Genomic DNA, 15,911 nt, shown 5'->3' with positions numbered 1-15,911 from the left:
GTTACGCTGCAGTGATAAACGTTTTATTGATCGTCAGGCAACAACCACATGAAGGAGGAGAATTATAGCTGCGCTGTGGAGTGTTACACAAAAGCCATCCATCTGGACCAAAGAAACGCTGTGTACTACTGCAACAGGTGAGAGAAACTACACCAAAAAACACACAGAGATACTGAGCATTAGATACTGATCTAACCTAACCTAATCCAGTTCACCTCTTACAGCTGACTGAGGCTGTGTTCACACTACCAGACTGGAGCCACTCAAATCTGAATTGTTTGCCTTAATGTGACTCAGAACTGATTTATCCAGCTCAGCGTAGACAATTTATCCAATCAGATTTTAGGCTGCTTTCACACCTACCATGTTTAATCTGGATCTTTACACTTTTTAGTCCAAATCAAAATAGCAGATGTGAAACAGGGGGGTCATGATGCTAATTGCTTTATTACACCCTGTCAACAGTCTGTTTTCACGCCTCATATGGGAAGATTGAACGTTCTAACAATGTTAAATGTAAAATTTTGATAATGTTCTACTAAGCAAAAATTGTAATCTGGGGAGATTGAACGTATTAACAATGTTAAATGTAACATTTAGAAAATGTTCTGCTAATCAAAAATTGTAATCTGAAAAGATTAAAACAATGTTAAATTTAACATTTTGGAAATGTTTTACTAAACAAAAATTTTAATCTTGGAAGATTGAACATTATAACAATGTTAAAAAAAAAAAATTACTAACCAAAAATTGTAATCTAGGAAGATTGACCATTTTAACAATGTTAAATGTAACATTTAGAAAATGTTTTACCAATCAAAAATTGTAATCTGGGAAAATTAAACGTTCTAACAGTGTTAAATGTAACTTTTAAAATAATGTTCTACTAACCAAAAATTTTAATGTAGAAAGATTGAACGTTATAACAATGTTAAACAATGTTAAATATATAAAAAAATGTTTTACTAACCATAAATTGTAATCTAGGAAGATTGACCATTTTAACAATGTTAAACAATGTTAAATGTAACATTTAGAAAATGTTCTACTAACCAAAAATTGTAATATGAGAAGATTGAACGTATTAACAATGTTAAATTTAACATTTAGAAAATGTTCTGCTAACCAAAAATTTTGAGCTGGGAGGATTGAATGTTCTAGCAATGTTAAATGTAACATTTGGTAAATGTTCTACTAACCAAAAATTGTTATATGAAGATTGAATGTTCTAACAATGTTAAATGTAACATTTAGAAAATGTTCCACTAACCAAAAATTTGAATCTGGGGAGATTAATATGGAGTCAAAAAAGGGTCATAAAGATTTTGAGTTTGTAAAACAGAAGTCACAAATGTACTGAAACTTGTAACTGCGTTTAAACAACTGCATGCACGAAAATCCAAATCCACAAATGAACTGGAATGTGCAAACTTGAAACAGAAAATAATATTAATAATAATTCAAATGTACAAATGTGAAAAAAATATTTTAATTATATATAAATATATATTTTTTAATTTGTAAATCCAATCTCTTGAATGTGTGAATCAGTACTGCTCAAATGGCTTAAGCTGGGTCAGACCAAAAATCACATGGAATTTGTGAGGTTGTAAATGTGACAGTGGGTGTTTTTCACTGTGGAGCTAAAAATCCTCTCATTCATCTTCTCTGCTGCGTGTGCGAAGCTCTAGCTGCAGTTGCGTATGGAACGCCAAAAGGCCCAAAAAAACGCCTGGACGCCTTTTATAGAAAAGAACGGCGTAAAATACGCCGTTCTGTGTGGGTTTTACGCCGTAATATACGCGTATGATTTCAAGACGCCGTAATATACGCCGTATGATTTCACGACGCCGTTAAAAACGCCGCTAAAAGCACAGAAGACGCCGTTTCCCACGGTGTTTTTCGACCCTTTTGGCGCGCCGTACAGAGCGCCGTCTCAGCGCAATAAGACGGCATACAAAGCGGCGTTTTAGTGTCTCTCTTGACACCGTAAAAAGCGGCGTAAAAAGCGGCGTTTAATAATAAGATAATGAGCTCCACCTTCCAGTTTTGAAAGCCAATACATTTAAACTCTGTTCAGCCAATGCTCTTACAGAGAGACTCAGTCTAAAGCAATTCACTGCAGATCCGAGCTCCTGAACCAGAGCTCTTCAGTTTTTAAATACAAATTTACAATATACCTTCTTCAGACATTCACGCTGGTGCTCATGCCTTTTATTAGTCTAATATTTATGCTGTTCAATGTATTTTAAATAAAATTAATAGTAGTAGGGACGCCCCTTGTGCATGAATTTTATTAATTAATAGTGTGTTTCTTTTTAGGCTACGTTTGGTAAATGATAGCGAATAGGGTCATTTTGCTATATTTCAAGAGTTTCTTGGTTTATTGGTTTATTAGTTTATTATTGGCCAGGTACTGTATCAGTATTTATATTATTTGAAGGATCTAAATAACAGGAGTGTTAGTAATCATAAAATGTAAGGAAACGTAAATGTTTATAAGATATACAGTGATAAACTAAAAAAAAAAAAAAAACACCCCGACAGCTGAATATTCAAGGAACGGACACGGAGGTGGTGGTAGAGAGAAGGATGGCGACTAAATTTATACTCCACGAAGAACACTCTTGATCCCTGGATAACTCAACTTACCAATCATTCAATCAATAAACCTTTTTTTACTCTCGGGAATACATCATTTCCAGTGTAGACACACCCAGTACTCCGAGCTGCAGAGACCCACCCATTGTTCTGATTGGTTAAACAAACCCCGTAATCTGATTGGTCCGGATAAAGCTTTCCTATTGGTCCATCAATCAGGCGTCAAAACAGGGTCAAAATTCGCAACTGCAGCTAGAGCTTCGCACACGCAGCAGAGAAGATGAATGAGAGGATTTTTAGCTCCACAGTGAAAAACACCCACTGTCACATTTACAACCTCACAAATTCCATGTGATTTTTGGTCTGACCCAGCTTAAGCCATTTGAGCAGTACTGATTCACACATTCAAGAGATTGGATTTACAAATTAAAAAATATATATTTATATATAATTAAAATATTTTTTTCACATTCGTACATTTGAATTATTATTAATATTATTTTCTGTTTCAAGTTTGCACATTCCAGTTCATTTGTGGATTTGGATTTTCGTGCATGCAGTTGTTTAAACGCAGTTACAAGTTTCAGTACATTTGTGACTTCTGTTTTACAAACTCAAAATCTTTATGACCCTTTTTTGACTCCATAGATTAAACGTTCTAACAATGTTAAATTTAACATTGAGAAAATGTTCTACCAAAAAAAAAAATTGTGAACTGGGAAAAAATAAAATGTAATGTATGCTTAGTTTTTGTCCAGATCATCACTTACAGCCAGAATCTGAGTTAAAAGTGAAAGTAAAAATGTCAGGGCTAGAAAAAGGTTTATCTGACGTTTCATTATTTGATGTTTATTAATATTTTTTGTTTTTTAATCGTAGAGCTGCTGCACACAGTAAACTGGGGAATTATACAGAAGCTACTGGAGACTGTGAGCGGGCGATAGCTATTGATCCGACGTACAGCAAGGCCTACGGGAGAATGGGGTGAGCAGCTGTAATTATATTAATATAGATTTATTATACAGTTAAAGAGTACAGTGAGTAGAATATAGAACAGTAGAATAATAATGTGATTTATTTAATAAGGCCTGAACTGTATCAAATAAAGAATTTTATAGTAACTGTTGGGTTTTTGGTATTCAGTCTGGCACTGACGTCCATGAGCAAGTATCCAGAGGCCATCTCCTACTTTAAGAAGGCTCTGGTATTAGATCCTGAAAACGACACCTACAAATCCAACCTGAAGGTGGCTGAACAGAAGAAGAAAGAGGCGTCGAGTCCTGTGAGTAGATCAGATTCGAGTCCTGTGAGTAGATCAGATTTGAGTCCTGTGAGTAGATCAGATTCGAGTCCTGTGAGTAGATCAGATTCGAGTCCTGTGAGTAGATCAGATTTGAGTCCTGTGAGTAGATCAGATTTGAGTCCTGTGAGTAGATCAGATTCGAGTCCTGTGAGTAGATCAGATTCGAGTCCTGTGAGTAGATCAGATTTGAGTCCTGTGAGTAGATCAGATTTGAGTCCTGTGAGTAGATCAGATTTGAGTCCTGTGAGTAGATCAGATTCGAGTCCTGTGAGTAGATCAGATTCGAGTCCTGTGAGTAGATCAGATTTGAGTCCTGTGAGTAGATCAGATTTGAGTCCTGTGAGTAGATCAGATTCGAGTCCTGTGAGTAGATCAGATTCGAGTCCTGTGAGTAGATCAGATTTGAGTCCTGTGAGTAGATCAGATTCGAGTCCTGTGAGTAGATCAGATTCGAGTCCTGTGAGTAGATCAGATTTGAGTCCTGTGAGTAGATCAGATTCGAGTCCTGTGAGTAGATCAGATTCGAGTCCTGTGAGTAGATCAGACTTTTCAAGGGGACGTCTATGAAAAATATTTCACATTTCTACTCAGTGATAAAACTCTTGCATCCGAACTGCAATTGAAAAAACAGGAGGACCAGTGAGTTTTTTTAGGTTTTCTCGGTCACATGACATCGCATTCAGTAGCTCCTGCATTTCCACTCGCTGTTGTGTTTACGTGGATCTCCATGGAAACGCACGCCTAAAGTGGAGAATTTTATTAAACGCAAGGAGACGAAACTCAGAAATGTGGATCCAGACGGGACTAAAATTACCCGTTCAGCGAAAAACAGTAGATAATTCAGCCTGCAATTTTCTCAGAGAAAGTCTGAGAAAAACACATATGTGGTTGTTTTGGACTTAAATAAAATCACAGATGACCCCCTATAAAAGAGAAAATTACCCCACGACCCCCTGAGAAACTAAACCTGTCCGGATAGAGCATTATTGTGATTAATCTCAAGATTTTGGATGCAAGAGAACTACCTGAAGGTACGGTGTATAAACAGTGTTTTAATAAACTACCTGTGTCCTTTCAAAGGTTTTAGTGCTTAGTTTTTAAATATCAAGTTTGTTAATGGTGTAAAAATAGCATTTTTTTGCATGGGCAGTGCTATGCCCCTATCAATAGCATTGGTAAACTGTTTCTTAATGCGGGGGGTGAACAGAGGTGGATATTCCACAAAAGTTTGTATTCATTTTCATGTTTCACTACAACTCAAGTTGATTCCACACTGGATTTCTCCTGAAAAGGTAAAAACCTGTTGAGGTTCATAGTTTTTGTTGTTTGTAATTGTGTTCACAGACGGCTGCAGGATTGGGTTTTGACATGGCGAGTCTCATCAACAATCCAGCCTTCATTAGCATGGTAAGAACTGTTGGCTGCTTGCAGCTCTGGAAAAGTATAATAAGAGACCACTTAAAAATGATGAATTTCTTTGATTTGACCAAATTTAAAACCTCTGGAAGATGGATGATTGCAAACCATCAAACCAAGCTCAACTGCTTGAATTTTTGCACCAGAAGTGGCATAAAGTTATCCAAAAGCAGTGTGTAAGACTGGTGGAGGAGAACATGCCAAGATGCATGAAAACTGTAATTAAAAACAAGGGTTATTCCACCAAATATTGATTTCGGAACTCTTAAAACTTTATGAACATGAACTTGTTTTCTTTACATTGAAATGTTGTCCGTAGTTTATAGAATAAAACAACAATGTTTATTTTACTCAAACATATGCCTATAAATAGCAAAATCATAGAAACTGATTCAGAAACTGAAGTGGTCTTTAAATATTTTCCAGCGCTGTATTTTTTTTGCACAAATCTTAACCCTAACCTCAGACAGACCTCAGGACAGAAAGGTTGGCCCTGCTGGAGTTCAGTAATGAGGAGCACGTACTCTGTCTGTGAAAGGTCAGCTCTGGAACGCTCGGTGTGGTTGGAGAAAGTAACAGCTGCTGTAGGTCTGAATAAACAGCATTGTTACATCATACGCACAGAACTGTGTTATGTAACACAAAGGCTGTGTCCAGTTGTGCCCAGACTACTGACACAGTGATCTATAGGCTGATTGTACCCGGCTGAATGCTGGGACTCTTACAGCTGGACTCTTAACTAGTTCAAGCTAAAAACACATTATAACCACACACTTACCACTCAGGATACAGTGAGATTATACAGGGGTTGGACAATCAAACTGAAACACCTGTCATTCATGGCTAAATTGGAGCAGCCTGGTGGCCAATCTTCATTAATTGTACATTGCAACAGTAAGAGCAGAGTGGGAAGGTTCAATTAGCAGGGTAAGAGCACAGTTCTGCTCCAAATATTGCAATGCACACTACATTGTAATATTTTACATCTTTTTGAACATACCAGAGTTCAAAAGAGGACAAATTGTTGGTGCACGTCTTGCTGGCGCATCTGTGACCAAGACAGCAAGTCTTTGTGATGTATCAAGAGCCACGGTATCCAGGGTAATGTAAGCATACCACCAAGAAGAACCAACCACATCCAACAGGATTAACTGTGGATGCTGTAAGAGGAAGCTGTCTGAAAGGGATGTTCGGGTGTTAACCCGGATTGTATCCAAAAAACATAAAACCACGGCTGCCCAAATCACGGCAGAATTCAATGTGCTTCTCAACTCTCCTGTTTCCACCAGAACTGTCCGTCACCACAATAAATTATTGTGGTCTAAAACCAGGTGTTTCAGTTTCATTGTCCAACCCCTGTATCTACAGTATAGTCTGTGATGGGCGAGATATGCCATATCTTGCATGATAAAATAGTTGTAATGTTTTTTAATTAAAAAAGTAAAAAGTAAAAAAAAAATCATATTATGATCATATTGGTGGTATTCTGTCTTGAAAGAATTCTATTTTGTATTGTTTTGTGTCAAGGTTATATTTTGTATTATCATGTTTGCAGTTTAAACGCATGCACTAAATATTCCTTTTTTCATAATATTATTATTTTTTGTTACATTATCAGTAAGTTACAGTTGTTTACAAGCTAGACAAAACAGATACAGAATTTCTTTAGTTTCTGTGAAAATATTATAAATAACATTTATTTGCTGCAATAGTATATTCTTAAAATGAACTAAATATTTTTAAGTGTTTCTTAACTACAATTATTGGGAAAATACCCAGAAACATTGTGATATTAATTTAGGGCCATATCGCCCTCCCCGCTCTGTGGATTTACCTCAGATTTGGACTATGCAATGTATGTGTCTGAGAGCATCAGTCATAAAGTTGTGAAGAGGTAGAGTTGGTATACAGTGAATAGCTCTATTTGAATACATTTCTAATTCTAATATATATATATATATATATATATATATATATATATATATATATATATATATATATATATATATATATATATACAGTTGTGGTCAAAAGTTTACATACACTTGTAAAAAAACATAATGTTATGGCTGTCTTGAGTTTTCAATAAGTTCTACAACTCTTATTTTTCTGTGATAGAGTGATCGGAACACATACATGTTTGTCACAAAAAACAGTCATAAAATTTGGTTCTTTCATAAATTTATTATGGGTCTGCTGAAAATGTCACCAAATCTGCTGGGTCAAAAATATACATACAGCAACATTAGTATTTGGTTACATGTCCCTTGGCCATTTTCACGGCAACTAGGCGCTTTTGGTAGCCATCCACAAGCTCCTGGCAAGCTTCAGGTCGAATGTTTGACCACTCTTCTTGACAGAATTGGTGCAGTTCAGCTAAATGTGATGGTTTTCTTGCATGAACCCGTTTCTTTAGCACTGTCCACATGTTCTCAATGGGGTTTAAGTCAGGACTTTGGGAAGGCCATTCTAAAACCTTAATTCTAGCCTGGTTTAGCCATTCCTTTACCACTTTTGATGTGTGTTTTGGGTCATTGTCTTGTTGGAACACCCAACTGCGCCCAAGACCCAACCTTCGGGCTGATGGTTTTAAGTTTTCCTGCAGAATTTGGAGGTAATCCTCCTTCTTCATTATCCCATTTACTTTCTGCAAAGAACCAGTTCCACTGGCAGCAAAACATCCCCAGAGCATAATACTACCACCACCATGCTTGACAGTAGGCATGGTGTTCCTGGGATTAAAGGCCTCACCTTTTCTCCTCCAAACATATTGCTGGGTGTTGTGGCCAAACAGCTCAATTTTTGTTTCGTCTGACCAGAGAACTTTCCTCCAGAAGGTTTTATCTTTGTCCATGTGATCAGCAGCAAACTTCAGCCGAGTCTTAAGGTGCCTTTTCTGGAGCAAGGGCTTCTTTCTTGCACGGCAGCCTCTCAGTCCATGGCGATGTGAAACACGCTTGACTGTGGAGACTGACACCTGTGTTCCATCAGCTTCCAAATCCTTGTAGACCTGCTTCTTGGTGATTCTTGGTTGACTCTTGACCATCCTGACCAATCTCCTCTCGGCAGCATGTGATAGCTTGCGTTTTCTTCCTGATCGTGGCAGTGACACAACTGTTCCATGCACTTTATACTTGCGTATAATTGTCTGCACAGTTGCTCTTGGGACCTGTAGCTGCTTTGAAATGGCTCCAAGTGACTTCCCTGACTTGTTCAAGTCAATAATTCGCTTTTTCAGATCCACACTGAGTTCCTTTGACTTTCCCATTGTAGCTTTTGTAGCTGAGTCTAATCACTGGGTCAAATGAGCCCTATTTAAATGGGCTCATGAGAAGTCAACAGCTGTAGTCAATCAGAATCACTTACAAGAAGTGAAGAGGCCATGACATGAAGCTAATTTGATTGACACAACTCGCTACATCACCAAAATTGACAAATTTTGTTGCTGTATGTATATTTTTGACCCAGCAGATTTGGTGACATTTTCAGCAGACCCATAATAAATTTATGAAAGAACCAAATTTTATGACTGTTTTTTGTGACAAACATGTATGTGTTCCGATCACTCTATCACAGAAAAATAAGAGTTGTAGAACTTATTGAAAACTCAAGACAGCCATAACATTATGTTTTTTTACAAGTGTATGTAAACTTTTGACCACAACTGTATATATATATATATATATATATATATATTTTTTTTTTTAGAAATGAAGGTCAGTCAATCCGAAAAATTTCAATAATTTTGGAAGTATTCTCAAGTGCAGTCACTGCAAAGACCATCCGAAACATTATAATGATGAAACTGGCACTCATCAGGAATGCCCTAGGAAAGGAAGTCCAATAGTTTTCTCTGTTGTACAGGATAAGTTCATCAGAGTTACCAGCCTCAAAAACCGCAAGTCAACAGCTCCCCAGATAAGAGCACCTAAAATAGTATTTTAGTTTGTTTAACACTTTTAAGTTACTACATGATTCCTTGTGTTTCTTCATAATCTGGATTACTTCACTATTTATTTACTATAGAGGAAAAAAAGAAAGAAATTAAATAAGTTGGTTCGTCCAAACTTTGACTGGTACTGTATAAATGTAGGTACGAGCATTGAAAAAGCAGTTTTTAACATCTAACACTGATGCATGTTGTCTGTGTGTCTAAATATCACAATAAATATTGTGTCTTAAATATTGTAATGTAATATTTTGTATCATATTGTCCACCCTTACCTTAAATGCTGCTTCTTTCTCCACAGGCTGCCAGTGTCATGCAAAACCAGCAGGTGCAGCAGCTGTAAGTACACCATACTCATGTTTTCAGTTTTTTTAAGTTTATAAAACCACAGATTTAATCTATTTTTTTATTATTAATATAGCATACTGATTATGGCAGACCCACACTAAAGTTCCATAAGAGCAACAAAACTTAAATTTTTAATAAAAAAATTATGGAATACAACTTTATTGTAATGGATTTAAATTGAAGCAATTGAAGCAATGTGATTAGTGTAGTATAGATTTTCAGCTTTAATTCAATAGACTTAGATTAGAAATAGTGCATTAATCATTTATTGTTACCTTAAAGAGATAATTGGACAATTGGCAATTTATTGCTCTCAACATGAGGTTTGAATGAGACTTAGGGGTGGGCGATATGGCTCTAAAATAATATCACAATATTTCAGGGTATTTTTGCGATACTGACATACTTGGCGATATAGGAAAACTAAAATAATTCATTCATTTCAGGAATATAGTATAAGAGTATAACAGAATAATCATAATGTGGCAAAATAAAAAATATAGCATACAATAATATAATGCAGTAAATAATATTGCAGAATATTTAGTGCATGCATATAAACTGCAAACTAAAATAATTATACAATAAATAAACCTAAAGCTTGACAGTAAATAATAGACTACTTTTAAGACAGAACAGCCCTATTATCACGATATGGATTTTTAATATCATGATATTTCTGTGTCACGATATATTGTATGGGATATAATTTTGCCCACCCCTAATGGGACTCAAGCTTTGTTGAGACATTCTTGGGGCAAAAGTGTTGAGACACCTGCTCATTGATTGGTTCTTCTTAAATCATAGGTATTAATGAGAGTTTTTGTTTTGTTAACCCCACTTTTGTTGGAGTAACTGTCTCTCTACTGTCCACTTTTGAGCATTGCTGTGAGGATCTGACTGCATTAGTAAGCTCAGGATGTTGGATGATGGACAGATGGCTTTCTGCCGCCTGGGATTTCTGGTGATGAATTAGTATTTAGTAGCTGTTCATGGGAACTGATTGAACTTGATATCAATATGTCGACACTAAATCATCCCGCTCGGCTTCCAGCGCTCAGATGCCTCAGCGTCTGATTACTGGCAGTTATAAATGTAAAACAACCTGGGAATTCTGCAATGTGTTTTCCTCCTGTCATGCTCTCTGTGCAGAATGTCTGGAATGATGTCAAACGCGGTCGGAGGGCCAGCAGCCGGGGTTGGAGGCATGTCGGACATCTCCAGCCTCATTGAAGCGTAAGTATCTACATCTACACGGCTGTACTTCAACATTCAAAACACTATACTAGTGCATCTCAGAAAATTATAATTCAGTTCAAAATGTGGAACTCATTATATAGATGTATTACACACAAAGTGATCTATTTTAAGCTTTTATTCATTTTATTGTTGATTATTATGGCTTACAGCCAATGAAAACTCAAAAATCTGTATCTTAGAAAATTAGAACATTAATTTTATGACCAATTGGTACTTTTGGCAGTGTGGGCAGTGTACCAAGTCCTGCTGGAAAATGAAAACTGCATCTCCATAAAAGTTGTCAGCAGAGGGAAGCATGAAGTGCTGTAAGATTTTCTGGGAAAACAAAACTGCACGGACTTTAGACTTGATAATAAAACAGTGAATTAACAGCAGCAGATGACATGTCTCTCCAAACCATCACTGATCATCAGTAAATTTTATATTTTATTTAGAAATCAAGAAACAATCAAGAGCAGTTTCCATAATCAGTGATGGTTTGGAGAGACATGTCATCTGCTGTTGTTGATCCACTGTGTTTTATTATCAAGTCTAAAGTCAGTGCAGTTTTGTTTTCCCAGAACATCTTACAGCACTTCATGCGTCCCTCTGCTGCCAACTTTTATGGAGATGTGGATTTCATTTTCCAGCAGGACTTGGCACACTGCCCACACTGCCCAAAGTACTAATTGGTTTTATATAATATTCTAATTTTCTGAGACACTGATTTTTGGGTTTTCATTGGCTGTAAGGGCTTTTAAAGGCTTAAAATAGATCACTCTGTGTTTAATACATCTGTATAATATATTTCACATTTTGAATTGAATTACTAAAAGTAAAATAACTTTTAATCATATTCTATTTTTTTTAGAGAGGCACTAGTATATGATATTTATACCAGTGTAATCTATTGTGATTATAACAGTATAATGCAGTGTTTCCTGAACCCAGTCATGCTCTTCTGCACTTCTTATTGTTATATTTGCTCTCGTTTTTGTTTTCTACTCCTCCTTCTCTCTGGATCAGAGGTCAGCAGTTCGCCCAGCAGATCCAGCAGCAGAACCCAGAGCTGATCGAGCAGCTGAGGAACCACATCCGGAGCCGCTCCTTCAGTGGCAGTGCTGAGGAGCATTCCTGATCATTGCACAGGTTCGCTACAATAGCGTATTGCTATCCTCGCAACAGCATAACACAGAGATCTTAAAAAAAAGGATAGTGACACACTGATTGGTTTATTTCAAACACACCCATGATTAATAAGAGATAAGAGAATTAGTACATGCCTTTTTCGAGTTTTGAGCAGCACAAGGCATACTTTTCTTGTCGTTATGATATCAAAAGGTACACTGACATGCCCATCAAAAATTGAGCTGCTTGATTAGGCGTACCGGATTATAAGGCGCATTTTAAGCGACACTAGTAAGGAACAAGGGTGTTGCCATGTTTACCTTCTAATTCAGAAGGCCTAGTCGCTGCGGAAACCTATGTAAACAAAGCTGTTATACTGTTAAAAATAACATTTTCATTTAAAGTCAAATGAGCACTGGATGTTAATCTACACAGATTTCTCTCCTGAAAACTGTTTATTTGGGTTAGTAAAGTGCTTCTGTAAAGACTTTTACACGGTTAGCAGCAGTGCAAGTCATGGTTAGCAGCACTTAGCGCTAGTAAATGCCCCTGATAGTGCTACACTGCGGAACCCTGAGTGTTCCGGTAAGCTAGGGCTAAATTAGCTGGCAGTCCAATATACTCACTTCTGAATGCGAAATAGCTATTGCTGCAGTTAGCGGCTAATGCTAATACTGCTCCAGCCTTAGTGCTGGAGAATCTTCACTAAAACGCCTTTATAACGCTGCACTTCATAAGAGAGGCTTTACTGCTGCTTAATACCTCCTAAGACTGGTAGAATTCAAAGCTCAACCGGATTATAAGGTAGTGCAGATTTATTCTTTTAATAAAGAGTAATTGGTGTAAAAAATTAAGGGATAAATTTGATTTTTTGCTGCACTATTGCTGTAATGTTTAGAGCTGTTTTGATGCCCTGTTCATTCATTTTTGTCTGTATTCCCCCTGCAGGACCGCGTGAGGGGAAAAACCGAGATGAGACGAGAGGAGGAGGAGGTGAAGAAGGAGAAGGGAAGTCGTGAATGCAATCTCTACACCCATTCTTTCAAATCTGAGCACTGGCAGAGCTGGAGTGAGGAGAGGGAAAATGGGGCCAAGGCACTTTACAGGGACTGGGCTTCCGTCCGGGAGGGAGGCAGAGGAAACAAGTCTACAGCTCCTTTCACACAAAACCACTTCCCCACCCCACCCCCCCAACACCGCACTGCTGTTCACAGCGTTCTGATGGAATTGGGTGGAATATTATAGCAGATGTTCAGATCATGTAAAAGGCCTGTATCATCAAAAGCAAATATTTTACATACATGTTTCAAAACATGCTTTTCACTTTGTAGTCCAATCAGAGTAGTATGTTCATGAGTTTGTGATGTCACAGCCATGAACATTAACATATTACCACCCACCATTCATCCTGCAGCAGTGTAGTCAACCACTGGCTCCCCCAACAGTTGGGAAGTGGGATCTGTGGAAAATTTGCGCTTTGAGCCACCGTTAGAGAACATGCTTTACACATGCATGTTTGGACAAGCTGAGAGATGCAGAGACATTGAAAATTGATACAGAGATACAGAGGCATCACTGAATGTACAATAAGCATGTGGACTGAGCCAACAGAGTAATATTGCAGCTGTTCCAGTAATAAAAAGTGACAATACAATACTTAAAGGCCAGTGGAGCCTTATTTTTTTATTGTTATAATAAGATACAAATAGTCTACATATTGCTTCTTTAAAGTGATGCTGATTGTTGTTTCTGTATCTGCTACCCCAGGTACACTGAAGTAGGGCAGACAAAATAATGTTTTTTTTTTTTTTGTGTATCAGTGCCATAAAACAATTTATGATTTAAACATGCATTTTATTTTTTTATTATTTTTTTCAGATTTAAGAAATTGATTGAACATGTTTTATTATTATTATTATTATTTTTTTTTTTTTATTATTTTTCCCTTGTCCTGATCAATATCACCCTTTGGATTGATGAGGGGAGAGAGTGCTGCATTTGTTGACAAGCTGAGCCTCTAAAGTCTACTTATTACAGTCAGTTGAGCATTTTATTTTAAATATGCTACGTAATGTTACAGCAATTTTTAAAGCACAATTTCTGTTTAATTTTATTTAATATATTGGAAACTTTAAACCGTGTAAAACCCATAAGAAGTCTTATTAGTGTAAAATCCTGTAACATTAATCTACCGCCTCAGTCCACAGGCTTCTCTCACAACAGCTTCCACTTCTGTATCTCTCAGCTTCTCAACACAGGCAGGCTTACTGATGGGTGTGCAGAGTGTGATCTGTATTTACAGCAGTGGAGTAAAAGTGCATTACACTTCTCAACTGTAGGGGGAGCCAAGGAGATCACATGCTGCAGCTTATGATTATTTAAAGTAGAATTCTGATGTAAAATTGACTTTTGGTGTAGTAAAACATGATAAACCTTTGTTGAATAGCACACCTTTGCTTTCCTACAGCTTATATGGGGCATATTTTGCTTCTGCAGATAAATCGATTTTTACACTGTTATTCAGGCTCAAAGTAGCTCCACACCTCATTGGTAGAGCCCGGACATTTAAAACGAGGTATAAAATTGCACAAGAAAATTATTAAAAAACACTATTTACAACTTGTAAATAACACGGGTGCCACCATCTTTTAGCTTTACCTTAAGATGGCGGAACTTGGAGATTAGATTACGGTACAGGATGTAAACAGTGTTTTTTTATAAGCTTCTTGTGCACTTTTAAAGTTATTAATGCCTCATTTTAAATGACAGAGCTTTCCAGATTCTATCAATGAGGAGTGGAGCTACTTTAAGCCTGGATAACGGTGTAAAAAGTGATTTATCTGCAGGGGAAAATTATGCTCCATATCATTCTTTCTAAAGCATGTTTGGACAAACTGTAAACAAAAAAATACTGGATCTCAGAAAGCTGTTGGAGAGTGGAGGTGGGCTAGTTAACAAAGATTAATAGTCTTTATTATGTTTTACTACACAAAAATGTAATTTCATACTGGAGTTCTCCTTTAAATGTGTCATAATCTTTGTGTACATGCCATATTTTGTGTTACATTCTGCAAATTGTAAATAAAAAAAATATCCTACGTTAAATACAGGCCCTTTAAAGCACCTTTAAATCCTCTATAAACCTGTGGGAGGTGGAGTAGTGTGAAAGGTTCTCCTAAAGCGCGAGAGTTTGTAGCTTTGTGGTGTGCAGGGAGAGATAAACCATCCTTTAATTACCGTAACCGTACTCAGAGAGAACCACCATCCAACACGGCAGACTGCTGATCTTTCGTGCTTCTCTATATTTGTGTGCGTAGGTTTATGTGCCAGTCCTCTGCTCTTTTCACGACGACGCCTGGCAGCGACACATCAGGGTCGAGAGCGTTTCCATTCCATTTTAACAAGCGATTTATGATTGATTTTGTGCCTATCGATTCTTTATCTTTGGCTCATGGTCTTAGTCCTTGATATACGAGGAATTTTAACATATTAAGTGATGGGTTTTACTGCACTTTTTGTTCATTTTAGGAACAGTCGAAACATTTTGTGAATGATTTAAGAGAAATCTGTTCATATATATATAAATATATAAAAATGTGACTTTAGCTTCACAGGAATTCCACCAACTCTTTATTCGTTTATTTTACAATAAGGGAACAAATGATGTCGCAGGAGTGAGCATTAGTGTCTCAGCCTAATTTATTTTGCATGCTCCATGATCTGACATTTGTAGTCAGATGTGTAATTTAAGCTTAAGAGAATCTGCGTGTAAACACTACGCTCTTTAATGTTTGTCTGAAAATAAAAGAAGAACAATAAAAAAACAAAACAGGTCAATAAATGTGTCTTGAAATCGCTTATGACTGATAATGCTTGACCAGAAATGCATTATTGCAGAACATAAAACAGAATCCTTCCTTTTTTTTA

The 15,911-nt window shown here is 36.8% G+C and overlaps 1 protein-coding gene across 2 annotated transcripts in view; it reads left to right on the top strand.

The window, feature by feature from the left end:
* Positions 1–15,854, top strand: part of sgtb (small glutamine rich tetratricopeptide repeat co-chaperone beta) — a 27,950-nt gene extending 12,096 nt beyond the window's left edge. For both annotated transcript variants that reach the window (XM_022681203.2, XM_022681202.2), the window contains exons 5-12: positions 38–137; positions 3,481–3,585; positions 3,745–3,883; positions 5,249–5,311; positions 9,571–9,608; positions 10,770–10,853; positions 11,883–12,005; positions 12,933–15,854. In XM_022681203.2, the coding sequence (XP_022536924.1) occupies positions 38–137; positions 3,481–3,585; positions 3,745–3,883; positions 5,249–5,311; positions 9,571–9,608; positions 10,770–10,853; positions 11,883–11,994 (641 nt within the window). In that variant the 3' untranslated portion in view covers positions 11,995–12,005; positions 12,933–15,854. The remainder of the gene's footprint in view (positions 1–37; positions 138–3,480; positions 3,586–3,744; positions 3,884–5,248; positions 5,312–9,570; positions 9,609–10,769; positions 10,854–11,882; positions 12,006–12,932) is intronic.
* The last annotated feature ends 57 nt before the right edge of the window (positions 15,855–15,911 follow it).

The sequence above is a fragment of the Astyanax mexicanus genome, chromosome 20 (genome assembly GCF_023375975.1).
Source record: "Astyanax mexicanus isolate ESR-SI-001 chromosome 20, AstMex3_surface, whole genome shotgun sequence".
Classification (NCBI taxonomy): Eukaryota; Metazoa; Chordata; class Actinopteri; order Characiformes; family Acestrorhamphidae; genus Astyanax; species Astyanax mexicanus.
The sequence above is the reverse complement of the archived record's forward strand: the minus strand, read 5'-3'. Positions and strand labels throughout refer to the sequence as shown.